Genomic DNA, 13,473 nt, shown 5'->3' on the forward strand with positions numbered 1-13,473 from the left:
ATGGAGAATTTTTTTTTTCTCCACAATTTTGTAAAAATAAGAAAGGGCCTCATTTGTTTTCCATACAGACAAAGCCCCTTGTTAGATTTTAATGGAATGCTAATCATATATTTCTGGTACACTTATACTTTACTAAACCATCAGTATTGTAACCTACTGTATTTTCTTTAATGAAATCAGTGAAGAAAAACGTGTCTGTATCAGAAATACATTGAATGACACAATAAAAACATGACACATGGCATTATGGCATTATTAATAAATAATAACGCTTTTATTTACACGTTTCCAAGCTAAGACTTATTCAACATTTAGAGAAACATATCACCAAGGCTTATAAGAGTCAAAGAATGATCTAGAGAGGGTTAAAAGGGAAAGAAACACATACAAAAAATGGCTGTCAAAATGTTTCATGACTTCACATTCTTCATTTTGAACAAATCTGGTTCTTGTCTATGTTAGAAACAACACATATTCAGACGTTCACACAAGGTGTATTGTCTCAAACCAGACACCGAGATGTGTTGAATATGACAGATCCTTGGTTTAACTGACATGTCACTCTTATCAATTTACAAAATCCCTGATGTGGTTTTGTTGGAGGATATGAGGCGTTTCCACCTGTTGCCATATCAAAAGCAAAATTGCTGGCTGATTGTCAACCCTCATAAAAAATCTGTCACACCTAGTTGATTTAAAAGCAACTCACATTATAAATGAATGCAACAATAAAGATGTTATCTTAGTGGAGAAAAGTGTCATCATACGTCACATGGTCGACGCTTTTATTCAAAGCGTGTAATATGACTCGAATCCAAAACCACAGCACTGTTTATGCCATGTTCTACCCAGTAGGCTGTAACAACCACAGGACCACAATCCAGAGAGTAATTTTCCCATGACTCCTTCTCCATCTACATGATGATACAGACCACAGAGCGATGCTGGTTCACCAGGCCGGGTGCCTCTTCGCTCCATCTCCATCTGCTCTGGGACTCTTTGGGGAACATGTTGCTGTAGCTCACGGCTTCCACAGACTTCCTCTTTTGGATGCGGTGCAGCAAAATCCGATAAGCCCCGGTGATGGGGCTTCTCAAGTCTGAACAGTTGTTGAGCAGATGGGTCTTGGTGATGCCCAGGTCCTCCAGTGCTGCCTTGACATCCAGTTCATCTGAGCTGAGGATGCGGGTGGGCTCGGCCAGGTGGGAGGGTGTAGGACTACAGGTGGGGTAGGCCTGGGGGTATTCAATGCCTCTCATCCAGTCGCTGGCCATGATCTGTGTCACAGTGAGGCGATTGGCGGGCATCGGCCTCAGGATGCCCTGAATGATCTGCTGGCATGACTCAGGCACATAGGTGGGGATGGCATAAGTCCCCTCCAAGATACAACACTTCAGCTTGCCCATGTCGGTGGCACTGAACGGCATTGTGGCAGTCACCATGAAGTAAAGCAAGATACCCAGCGCCCAGATATCTGCATAGTGACCAACGTAGCCCTTCTCGTTGAAGAGCTCAGGGGCGGCATAAGGCGGAGAGCCGCAGAAGGTGTTGAGGACGTCGCTGGGCCGGCAGGCTGTGCTGAAACCAAAGTCACCCACTTTAATGCAGTAGGTGGTGGTGTAGAAGACATTCTCTGCCTTCAGGTCCCTGTGGGCAATATTGTTATCATGCTGGGAAAAGAGAGAAGAGATAAAAGGTTGAGACAATTAATTAAAACAGTTAATTTGTTTTACTTACAAGGGAATTCAGAAGGAAAAACTTTTAATCAACTCTCTTGAGACCAGAGCATTTAAATGCAATAATGTTTGAAATGTTCTGTTTCAAAATGTTATTATTGAAGAGGAAGAGGATTAGGGCCACATGTGAGGTCTGAGATTATTTAAAGTCAGAATTCTGAGAATAAAGTCAGAGTTCTGAGTTTAAAGTCATAATTACTTTACTCTCAGAATTCTGACTTTACTCTCAGAATTCTGACTTTAGAATTCTGACTTTAAACTCAGAATTCTTGCTTTACTCTCACAAATTTAGAATTCTGACTTTATTTCTAGAATTCTTACCTTATTCACGGAATTCTGACTTTAACTCAAATACATTTCCTCTTCAGTTCATCATTCAACTCTCTAAAAAATAGAGGATCCAGTCTGTAAAAGTGTTATCTTTAAGTTACCTCCTACCATTTAGTACCATGTTGTTTTATGCTCTAAATCATTTTATAGGTGTCCCCATCTCATCGTGCAATAAAACGTACTGCTTACTGTTTCACACTGAAAACTTGGATGATGATTTACCATGTGTTTGACTGCAGACAGGACCTGGGCAAAAATGAGCTTGCTCTCCAGGTCTGACAGGCGCCCCCTGGTGCTGATCCGGGAGAACAGCTCTCCTCCGCTGGCGTACTCCATCACCAGGTAGACCCGCTTGAAGGTCTCCACCACCTCATACAGACGCACTATGTTGGGGTGGGCCAGCTTCTCCATGCAAGCGATCTCGGAGGCAAAGAGCACATGCGATTGCTTGTCCAGACGCGTCTTATCCAGGATTTTTACTGCCACTCTCTCTGCCAGTTGCAATACATGAGAGAGAAGAAGGTATGGGGAAAGAGTGTGAGGTGACATGGTATAGAGACATTTATCCTGAGCTTTTTCCTTTTCTTTCTTTCCTTTGATCTTATTGTGTTTCTAGGGATTCCTATTATCATTATTATTGTTATTATTATGTATTCAGTCCAATAACTAAGGCATAGATTTGTAAATTTGGCACATAGATAGTCCTGGTAACTCGTAACCTGCATCTCAGAATGACACAAAATTTGGAAAGTAAATTAATTGGGTCTGCCTTTATGTATTTTTTTTTTTTTTATTTGCACAAAGTTCAACTGACTGTAATCATGACAAAGTAATTAGTCCAATTGAAATTCTACAGGTTTTTCAGAAAAATAATTTTAAAGAGATCTACCAAGCTAAATGTTGGTATGTTGAGACACCCACCTCTAATACCCACAATGCCATGCAGGTCAATAAGGGAACTCAGCGCATATACTGTCACGCCGTGGTATCCTATTCATTGCTGCTAGCTGCTATATTTTATTTTACGTTCTTTCTTACTATCTCCATCTATGCTTTAATCAATCACTCTTCCTGTAGAATGTGTGTTGATCAGCATCGTCAGCCATGCGGTGCACAAGCTGCAGGCTGTGGAAGCTCCAGACATACTGGGTGGATTAGTGGGTAGTTGCTTGATGAAATTAGCCATTGTCTGGACTCCACTGGATTTACACTGGGATTATGGTAAGGAAGGATCTGGCCACTGAGCTGACTCCAGTGTCCGCCATGAGATGTCACATTCATCATAAATGTGAAGGCAGGGCTCCTACTAATGAATGAATCAATCCACGTTAACAAGTCCTTCCTGCTCAAGAACACACAGCTGTTCTCTGAGGCTGCTGCAGTAAGGTATAATGAAAGCTCTTTGCTATGAACCAGATAGATGAAACTCTCAATGTATCACAATGTTTCTATTATGGAAAGAGAAATATAAATTACATAAAGTTGAATATCTATCTTATGATGAAATACAAAAACCTTCTTTGCTCCCACACTGTTGCAAAGCAGCAATCCTGTAACTATCCCAAACTGTCCTTATACATAGTCACGTCCTTATAACAATCCTTTGTTGTATAGGCTGTAAAATAGTCCTTTGGAGTGCTAATCATTTGGATAGATAGCATATTAATACATTTTCATCACACCAAATCTGTTAATAAACATACAATTTAATGTTTTACACTGACAAATGTTTAAAAATATGGGTTTTTTTTCAGGGATATGGAGAGGTGTGACCTTCTCTGCCCAATTATATAATTTCTTTGAGTTTTGGCTATGGATGTGGGACAAGTTCCACACCTTTATTGAAGCAATAACAGGTAGAGTTCTTGACATCAACTAAATTGATATTTTCATTATAACACACATGGATCACCAGGCATAACAAGCTGAAAAGAAACCTTCCTGTAACTGAAAAATCACAAATTCAATCCCTGCAACAGCCACACATCCTACCTGATCACTCACTGTTGCACTGAAAATGTAAAAAAAAAAAGAAAAAAAGAAAAAAGGCAAAGGGTCAAATATCTCACCTTTGGTCAGGTCATGAATCCCCAGCCTGACCTGGGAGAAGTTGCCGGAGCCGATCTCCCCTCTCAGCTCGTACAGCGCCACCCTCCGTCCGAACGTCAGCTCGTTTATCACCCTCTCTGAATGTGTCAGGTTGTACAAGGCCTTCTCAAACGCAGCCCGGGGCCTCACCTCCTGCTCCTCTGTCACATTCAAATTCAGCTGGTTCTCCTTTTGCTCTTCTCTCCTCTCTTCCTTCCTATCCTTGCCCCCCACCTTCGGGGACATCAGGGTGAAGATCTCTCCCTGACGTGAAGCGATCTTCTGCTGAGACCCTCTCCCTGGGGAGCAGGCACAGACAAATGGACAGAGGAGAATTGAGAGCATTGGTGACATATTTTCTGAGAAACACTTCAGGAATGTCTATAGAGATGTTTGAACTAGTTTACAGCATCATATTGTGTATAATGATCAACTACACAAGGCATAAAATCATACAGTTTAGTAACATGTCTGTACTCACATATAATCTTTCCTTTTGAGTTCTTCTTATTCCATTCTGTGTTGAGGTTATTTTTGTTGGTCAAATACATGATGGCTATCCTGGTCACCAAAAAGTACTTTGCTTTCCCTTGTAATCTGAATTCCTGTAGATTTTAGAAGACTTAACACTAGTTAATTACCAAGAAATCCAATTTCCACCAGACCAAAGACTGTGAAAAAGTAGTGAGCGGCTTGATGTATAATTCAGCAACATCTGCATGCATCAGGAAATGCTCTAAAATGATGCTGGTCAGACTGCAGAACAGCCTGTCTGGAGGAAGATCCTCTGTCACCACTGTCCTCTGCAGCGTGTTGTGATTGGACCCGGCTTCTCCTTGCAGGTTATCTAGTTATAGTGCAAATTTTCTTTTTCCTGCAACTCTCTGCCTATGCTGCTGCCTGGTCTTGGTCTTTCTTGTGGTGTATAATCCAACCTGTGTGCCACTGCATCAAGCCCTATAATCCCTGCGTGCCGGACTCCTCCCATGCAGACAGACAATGGACAGGCATTACAGAGGCTTGCTTAACCCCTAGACATGAGCCTATCGCCCGCCTCAGGTATTTGAAACAGACACTGATGGGATTACGTCTACTGTATGAGACCATCACTATGGTCTGGGGTCAACAGCAGGGGTTGGTGCAAGGTTACTGCTGCCGTTACAGAGTTTCAGCTGCATGGGGACAATTGAATCCTTTAATGAAGACTGAATGCTGTTTATTTTTTTGATATTACTTTGAATTGGCATCAGTGTTAATGAGCCTCATTTGTCAATTATTTTATTATTAATGAATTATTATTATCAATTTACATACATCTTAAATAGTTGCTCAAATCACTAAACACTCTTCCAGTCTCACTTTCAAAAGAGTCAGACGTATTGTGTTGCTGAAAGCTGCATTGACAACTAATAACAATACAAATTCTCCTGATTTTCTTCATTCATTTAAAACAACAAATCATCACTGTCAGGTGAAAATCCTGTATCTCCAAAATGCCAACTTTTCAGGAACAAAGAAAAACAGCCTTGTTTTAGTAAAAACATGAAAATCACCAAAATTGGAGTTACATGCTTTACACAGGGCAACAGTGAAATGCTATTTTACCCTCACTATCTCAACCACATACTGCAGGGAATTAACAAAGGGGGCCTGTCAGTGACTGGGTGTCCCACTGGCCACGCTACAGACTGACTCACTGACCCAGACACTGACCATGAGACAGTGAACATGGGGCCAGACTGTTCCAAGGCTTGATCTGTCCAAATGTACAAACTGTCTGTTAGTCTGGTACTCCCGCCAGCCTCAGCTGGATTTATGGATTGTCTAGCATTCATCAAGCATAAGCTGTGCTATCATGCCGCAGGTGACTCACTGTAATCCAATCACCGCCTCAGTCATCACTGCAACACGTGCACAGTGCTGCATTAATGCTGCGATATTAATGGAGGAAGGTTTACTTGAATGGGATGAGAGGTTACACAGATTCCATCAAACAGGTACGTTTTGCAAATGTGAACTGATTATCAAAGAGAGGGCTTTTCCATAATGATTCAATGATTAATTTTGTGCTATAATATCAATTATAGGCTCTGAAAAGCTACAAATGTAGATGCCTGAAAGGTCCAATCTGTGATCCATCCGTGATTTCCATACATAGGAAAAAGGGGAGACCCATGATTGAATATCAGAATATAGGAGTGGAGACATAATCACTCTCCAATCAATTGTCTGAGCTTTTGATAACTTGACTAACATGTAAAACAGGCCTATATTCTGAGTTCAGAGGGTTAAGAAAGTTCCAAGAAGCGTATTTTAGGAGTTACGAGCAAAACCGTCCCACATGTGTGACTATACACCAAATTCATGTAGCCCAAAAAATGAGTGTTATCATGGAAAGGATATAGATTATAATCCTTAGATACAGTATTTCTGGATTCTGAGGCATTTCAAATAGTGGGTGAAATGTAATGCCTATCAGCTTATATTTGGAATTGTGAGTCTTATTACCAATCTTGTAAAACATGTTTGGTCATCATCTAAGTCAGTGGTTCTCCCCAAAACTAATGGGTTGTCTAGTTACAATTAGTTAATGTGGGTGCATATGCACAGAATGGCAAAGAGTGATACCATTTCACACAAAATCACCAAGATTTTAAATATAATAATGTATTTGTATATTTGATTTTTTTTTAATGTATTTTGTGAACCCCTTTTGGGCCCCTGAACCCAGTTTGAGAAACACTGAATCTAGGCAATTATAATTCTTTGACACCAAACTGTTTATGACGGGATCCATCTTGATAATTAAATCAAGGAATTGTTAACATTGTACCGGGATTATGATAGAACTTCAGTGAGACTGGCTGTAACTCAATGAAAGGGAACAACAATTGAAACCGCTGTAAGGTGTCAGCTTAATCAAGGTGTCTGAGTGCCGACGGCTATCTGGACGATGATCCGTTGATCCAGGTGAAAATGAGAGGATCACATCAGCACATCAAAGCGGAGCTAACGTCTTATGAAGATATGACTAGTGGATCAGTGAAATGTTAATGTTATTACATAGCCAGACCTTCCTTCCTATGAATCAAGCAAGAATTTTGAAATTGGAGGACAGAGAAAGGAACAAAACAGAATATTTATGATGTAGAAAAGCAGCTATCCTTTTTAGGTGTAGCTGTTTCACTGACAAAACATGAGGTTTATTTTTAGCCTTTTTGTCGGTGGATGTTATTTTGTTTACAGTCTCCAGAAAGAGATATGTAGAGAGAAATGTATGATGTCTGGCAACCATTTTAATGTAAGTTATTCTAATCCTTAATCCTTTTTCTCCCCCTGAAGAGAAGAAAGAAACTTTTTGAGATTTGAAGTGCAGCTCTGAGAGGCCTGGCCATTTGGCGTCATGTTGAATAAACACAAAGGTGCTGCTGTCTCCTGAAGGGGAGGTTCAGGCCCCCATGCTGATCCTGTTTATGTGTTTAGGCCCGGTTTTGTTTTAAGTCGGAGGTGCTAAACACCTTCCCCCTGAGATAAAAGATGATTAATGCCTTTGAATGAGCACTGCTTAATGGCTCAAAGCTACTTAAGCACTTCATTAGGGTGAGCCTGGGCCCGGTCGACACACTCGAGCCGCTGGGTCCCCTCACGTCCCGGCAGAAACAGACAGAGGTGAAAACTCAATGCGCTGGAGGTTGGAGGTTGCCTTTGAAGTGCCCCCTGCCTGTAAGAACACCATCCCACAAGGCATTCAGCATGGAAATTTGATTAGTTCTCACTTTTTAGACTCCACACCACTTTGAGACCTTGCTCTCTGGTGACATTTGGGGCTGAAGCTTGATCCCGTATAAATATCAGAGGCATCGGCGAGCAGAGGGACACTCAGGATCTGGCAGCTCAGCAGCAAATCAGGACTATAGCCATGGATGTACTCCGGCCATGCCTGCTCCTCCTTCTGTGTGCCCTCCATCTAACCTGTAAGTACTGTTTGCTGGGCTCTACTCTATTCTATTCTGCTCTGACATGTAGGTATGCCAGCATCTGATATCTAACTGGACTAACTTCAGTCAGCTCAAACATTCTTCATAATCCCTTTTATTATGACTTGTAAACACTTGTGTTAGAGGAGGGTGTGATGTGTTCACGTTGAGTCCTGCAGCTGCATAGCAGAGCTGGGTCAGTTTCCTTTCGGTTCTACTAAATGAAGTGGGTTTTTTTCTTTCAAATCCAAAATGAATGAACTTTGTTTCATGAAAATATATTTATACATGCTATTAAGATTATTTTGAATGAAATAACTATGACTTTTTTCCTGTAAATATTCTTACATCCTTATAACTGAGAATGAATGCTTATCATTAATCAATGAATTGAAAGCCAACTGACCCTAAAACTGCTGTATCCTATGTTTAAGGAGTTGTAAGTTAAATAATGTATCTGTTAGTGCTTTTATGAGAACAATCTAAGCTTTACTCATCTTTGCAAAAAAATGTTTAACATCATTCTAAAAAAAAAAAAATACCCACTCATTCTGTATCAGACCTGGTAAAAAGACTAATATTATACTATTTTGAACAGCATCACTGTCAATTTCAAGTCACTGAAGGCACTGATGTGTGTTTGTGTTGTGTTTTCTAGCGGCTGGAGTGCTGAGCAAACAAGCAGATCACAGAAACCTGTTCGCACAGAGAGCATGCTGCAAAAGACAGAGCCACTTTGTTTACATCGGCCAAGGTAAAAGCATCATCGTCATTATATTGCATCGAACCAAAGTGCTGCTTTGGTAAATGAGTGTTTTCCCCTCACATTTTCAGGATAACCATTCTTCCATCATTAAATGTATAAAGCGTTTTTTTGAACCATCTCATATGTTTCTAATCATGTGATATAAGCCACAGTATGACTTTTCTACTCCATTTTGTGCTCAATTGTGGGAATTAAAAAGTAAAGGAGATGAATGAAGAATAGTGACATCTATAATCAGTGTCTATATTGTTGTTTCAAACCAACTCTACCTTGCCATGCTCTCCTCAGACATCTCTGGGAGTCCTGTCAGTGTAGATGTGGGCATGTGCAGATCGCACTGTGGGGGGGCAGCCCGGGCATCACATGCAGCAGGGCAGCAGGATTACTCCAAACACTCCTCCATGCTGGAATTTCTCAGGAGCAAAAAAGTAAGTGATGCGGCTGAGGCAGTTTCCCAAACCGCCACCAGGGCGCGCTATCACTTTATTATTGCCTGTGGAGGCCTCAAATGCGCCTCCTGAGACAAATAAAGTTATTAGTAGAGTGTCAAAAAGCATAGAGCAGGAATGTAGTATTTTTGTAGTATATTTTAAGAAAAAGAAAAAAATGTTATTTTGTGTAAGGCTCATTGTGTTCACTCTGCATAAACCCTGTAATAAAAACACGGATTATCTTCAGTCTTAAACCACTGGTGCATCCAAATCATTTACACCAGTTAAGCGCACAGAAACATGTTTTGACATGTTTTAACTCAATTAAATTTCCCCCTTTACAAAAGATGCGGATGCCCGGACCTGCAGCCTCAGAAAGCGCGGAGGCACTGAGCCAGCTTCCCTCCTGCGGGATGAACCAAGTCTGCGAGCCGACCGGGATGCGCGTGGACCGGGTGCTGCTGTTCGAGGGCCCGCGGGAGGTGGAGGTCATCCAGGAGTGCCACTGCGAGACCAAGCTGACCCAGTGCATCCGCGTCCCCGCGCTGAGGACCTACTTCTTCGAGACGCCGTACGAGACCGTCATCGATGTGGGAGGATGCTCCAAGTCTAAAGGCTCCCCAGGTGTGTAGCAGACCCGCCTGCCCCAAAAACACACGACAGGAAGAGAGAGCAGCTCATGGGCTGCTCATGATACACTGGGAAATCAGAAATACTGACAAATCAAATGAGAAATGCATGATCTACCACCCAAGAAGGGAAATTTGGAACTGTTTTGGCATCATCACTGCAAAAAATATACATCTTGACAAGTCTAACATTATGCCCTGAAATCTTATTATTCTTAAACAAGTGCAAAAATATATCAAAGGGGTTAGTCATGTTTCCTTGTTTTCAGTGCAGTTTTGGGAATTTTCTTGAAACCAGTGACAAAATCTTGAGAAAATCTTGGGAATCAGGATGTCACCTGATCACTTTTCTGATTCAAGAAAATTCTTAAAACAAGTTGCAGTTGCATTGGAAACAAGTGAAATTTCATGTGAAATTTCACTTTTCACTGGTTTTTCCACAAAATAAGATTTTAAGACTCAATACTAGACCAACTGATTTGTTAAGATTGGTATTTTTTGTGCATATCCAGCCATAAAACCAGCCTGATAAAAAGGTTATAATATTAAATTCTGGTTCACAATATGTCCTTATGAAGAACTATTTTGTGGGCTGATAAAAAGATCCAAACAGGGCATAAACCTAGCCAGCTGTCATTCACTACTGGCCCACAGTCCAAGCAGTTCCTCGGTATTGATAGATGGTTTACTACTGAACTATTCAGTATTAATAGAGACTACATGACATGTTACATAACTGAGATGCTGTTCCTGCTTATGTGTGTGTGCTCAATTCAGAAGGGCCCTAACATTTAAATTCATCACTCGTTCACAGAGGGATTCTCCTGTGTCCCCACTAAGTTTGACTCGGCCTTGGTGGAAACCCCAAACAAAGTGGACCTGATCCAGACAGTGGTGGCCTGTGAGCTGAAGGAAAGCTGCTACAGAGTTCCATATGTGGAGTATTACTATGAAATAATCAGCCACGCCAATGGGATCAAGGAGGAGAGACTCAAAGTAGGTGTAAAGTCAATATAAACCTGTCGCACAAAATATGGATTCTTATTTTTTACATGTTTATCCACGATTTAACCCAAACCAAGTGTGTGAATCCAACTTTATATTTGAATCCAGCCTTTAAAAACAGACTTTATCTCTTCTTTTGATTAGTACAGTATAATTAGGGTCAGTAGACTAATTCATTTGTGATGTTGCTTTCACACTCTCTTTTGTTATGAAGTTAAGAGGAAGTGGGTGAGTCCAGATAGGTGTCAGACACAGTAATGAAGTATCTGTATTCATCAGACACATGTGGAGGTCTGGAAGACGGCACTTAATCAACACTAATCCACGGGCCAGTGGCTGGCACCGCTCTCCCTGCTGTTAAGGACTTCAGGATATGCCACATGCTTACTCATGCAAACTTACACCAATACACATGACAGACTGAGACAGAGATTTTGGAAGAATTACAATAATTTTATTTTCAGGAAAATGCCATCAAATGCCTCACTTAAATGTGGGCCTTTGACTTTACATGCAGCCAATGTGGTGAGAATAATGCCTCTGTATCCACGACAGCTAAGACTATTCAACACACTTACAAAAAAAGTGCATTTACAACCTTCTCAGTTTCATAGGGATAAAGCCATATATCAGATTTCAGATTTTATGTAGCTATAAATGTCTAGACTGAGAGGGTTTAAGTTGAATTCCTGGGCCTATTTGAGTCTCGGTCGTCTGCCACCGCTCACACCAAAGGTGCGAGGAGAGAGCAAACACAAATGGCCTCTGCAGGTGTCAAATCAAAGCAGTTAGCATGCTAAATAGCAGACCCCCACTCTCCCCCCCCCACCCCACACACACTCCCCCCCTCCAACTGGGTCAATATTTGTGGCAGCCGTGAGCTGATTGCCCTCTCTCTGTGTTGCTAATTTTCCACAGGAAATAGATGTGGGCAGATGTTTGGGAGGCTGCACTACAGGAAACCGATGCCTTCTCAGGTAAGCATGAACACAGCTGTTAGACTAGCACCCCCTCCCCACACACACACACACACACTCACACATGCACACACACCCACCCACCTCCCCACCACGCTCATAACAGCTGCCTGTGAACTCTAACACCTTCTGCACCCAGCATGTCGGCATTTCTGGTTTAATTCCTACACCAAATGTCCTTCTCACGCCTTAGGTTTTAGTTTATGATTGTGCCTGAATTCCAACAGTTCAACCATTCATTTATCTGAAATATTTTCAAAACTACAAGAAGTGAAAGTGTGTGTTTGAGTTTAGTTAATGCATGTCTCATTGTGATCTATTTTACTTAATTTTAGTAATTCTAATACCTGATGCATTGTGCAGTTATGATACATATATATCAGCAGTTTGTTGATCAGAATCAGATTCCCTTTAAACATCAAATACAATTATTTACACAGTCTTTGTTGACATTGTTGAAGAGATAATAACTTAAATAGTTTCACAGGCCACACTGACACGAGATGGTACAAACACAAAAGCACCTCACAAACATAGACAGTCATAGAGAACAAAGACATTGCAAAAATACACAGTAGGGTATAGATATTCTAATCGCTCTCTCTTGAACGATGTGTTTTGGGGGAAATAGATCAAGGGATTGTCCGCTGTAGTGGTGCACACACTCATAATGTGGTTTTAATCTTGTTCTTTTTTAATTTTCTGCTTCAGGAGTCCCTCTGATCCAGAGATTTGCCACCTGTGGGCTGAAAGTCCGTCCCGCTCCTGTGTTCCTCAGGGTTACGAGAGCCACACGTTCCTCAACCAGCACGGCCAGATCCGCACCGTTCTCTCCATCACCTCCTGCCTCTGCCAAGCCTAAACATTGCGCCCCCCACTGGACAACACATACATTTTCAATTCCCTAGAGCTAATGGGGGTTCAATTCTTTGATGCACAGTGGTGGCAGCCCACTGGGTAACCCCGCCAAACATTATGGTGTCTGCTGTAACAATTTGCTCTCCTAAAGTATTCTTGTATTATATGTAATATATGTAAAAATTATAATTTTGTAAATAAAATTTATCCCATAACAAGCAATGAGGACTTGTCATTGTGGCATTTTTTGGGGATTTTTTTTTTTATTTACCCAAACTGTAAATCAAAGATGAAAGACTAGATTTTTGAATGAACATTATTGAGAAAAATAACTTGGGATTCTACTTAAGGGTAAATGATGCTTGTGGCACTGGTTACAAAAATCACAACTCTGGGTTGAGTATAGAAAACCAATCCAATTTAAGAGAAATAAGAGTAATAATAGCTACTAATTAATGACAGGCCAGATTTCTTTCTTTCTCACAATAACAAGACAAGAAAGTGAAGAATCTATGAAATCTGAAATCTATTTTTAATCAATACCAGGGTCTAAAATTTCAAATGGTCAGGATAGAGCTGCTATTTGAAGAGGGACAAGAAAGGAGCACATAGCCTACCGATTTTGCAAATGTCCCTTTGAAAAAACACACGTGTAAGTGCTAGTAGTTAATAGCTC

The 13,473-nt window shown here is 41.1% G+C and overlaps 2 protein-coding genes across 2 annotated transcripts; one reads left to right on the forward strand and one right to left on the reverse strand.

Moving 5' to 3' along the window:
- Positions 1 to 331: 331 nt before the first annotated feature.
- On the reverse strand, positions 332 to 4,705 carry LOC139645018 (serine/threonine-protein kinase NIM1-like). The gene is made up of 5 exons (XM_071520589.1): positions 4,622 to 4,705; positions 4,389 to 4,433; positions 4,136 to 4,343; positions 2,289 to 2,557; positions 332 to 1,670 (listed from the first exon to the last, which is right to left on the reverse strand). The coding sequence occupies exons 1-5, from the start codon at positions 4,703 to 4,705 to the stop codon at positions 915 to 917; spliced, it is 1,362 nt and encodes a 453-aa protein (XP_071376690.1). The 3' UTR covers positions 332 to 914.
- Positions 4,706 to 7,834: 3,129 nt separating this feature from the next.
- pnhd (pinhead) lies at positions 7,835 to 12,801 on the forward strand. The gene is made up of 7 exons (XM_071520571.1): positions 7,835 to 7,877; positions 8,790 to 8,885; positions 9,186 to 9,325; positions 9,676 to 9,952; positions 10,772 to 10,953; positions 11,881 to 11,939; positions 12,651 to 12,801. The coding sequence occupies exons 1-7, from the start codon at positions 7,835 to 7,837 to the stop codon at positions 12,799 to 12,801; spliced, it is 948 nt and encodes a 315-aa protein (XP_071376672.1).
- Positions 12,802 to 13,473: the final 672 nt, after the last annotated feature.

This window comes from Centroberyx affinis, unplaced genomic scaffold (assembly GCF_046629955.1).
Source record: "Centroberyx affinis isolate AG114_WGS23_722 - 3 ecotype Tasmania unplaced genomic scaffold, CSIRO-AGI_Caff_v1 ptg000810l_1, whole genome shotgun sequence".
Lineage (NCBI taxonomy): Eukaryota > Metazoa > Chordata > Actinopteri > Beryciformes > Berycidae > Centroberyx > Centroberyx affinis.

What these genes read in the sequence shown, in the direction of transcription:
- LOC139645018 (XM_071520589.1), bottom strand. Translation starts at nt 4,705, where the DNA reads ATGTATTTGACCAACAAAAATAACCTCAACACAGAATGGAATAAGAAG. An exon ending in TCACCCTGATGTCCCCGAAG is followed by an intron (nt 4,344 to 4,388) that starts GTGGGGGGCAAG and finishes GAAGAGCAAAAG; the next exon opens with GAGAACCAGCTGAATTTGAA. An exon ending in GATTCATGACCTGACCAAAG is followed by an intron (nt 2,558 to 4,135) that starts GTGAGATATTTG and finishes TGCAACTGGCAG; the next exon opens with AGAGAGTGGCAGTAAAAATC.
- pnhd (XM_071520571.1), top strand. Translation starts at nt 7,835, where the DNA reads ATGCGCTGGAGGTTGGAGGTTGCCTTTGAAGTGCCCCCTGCCT. An exon ending in CTTTGAAGTGCCCCCTGCCT is followed by an intron (nt 7,878 to 8,789) that starts GTAAGAACACCA and finishes TGTGTTTTCTAG; the next exon opens with CGGCTGGAGTGCTGAGCAAA. An exon ending in CAAGTCTAAAGGCTCCCCAG is followed by an intron (nt 9,953 to 10,771) that starts GTGTGTAGCAGA and finishes ACTCGTTCACAG; the next exon opens with AGGGATTCTCCTGTGTCCCC.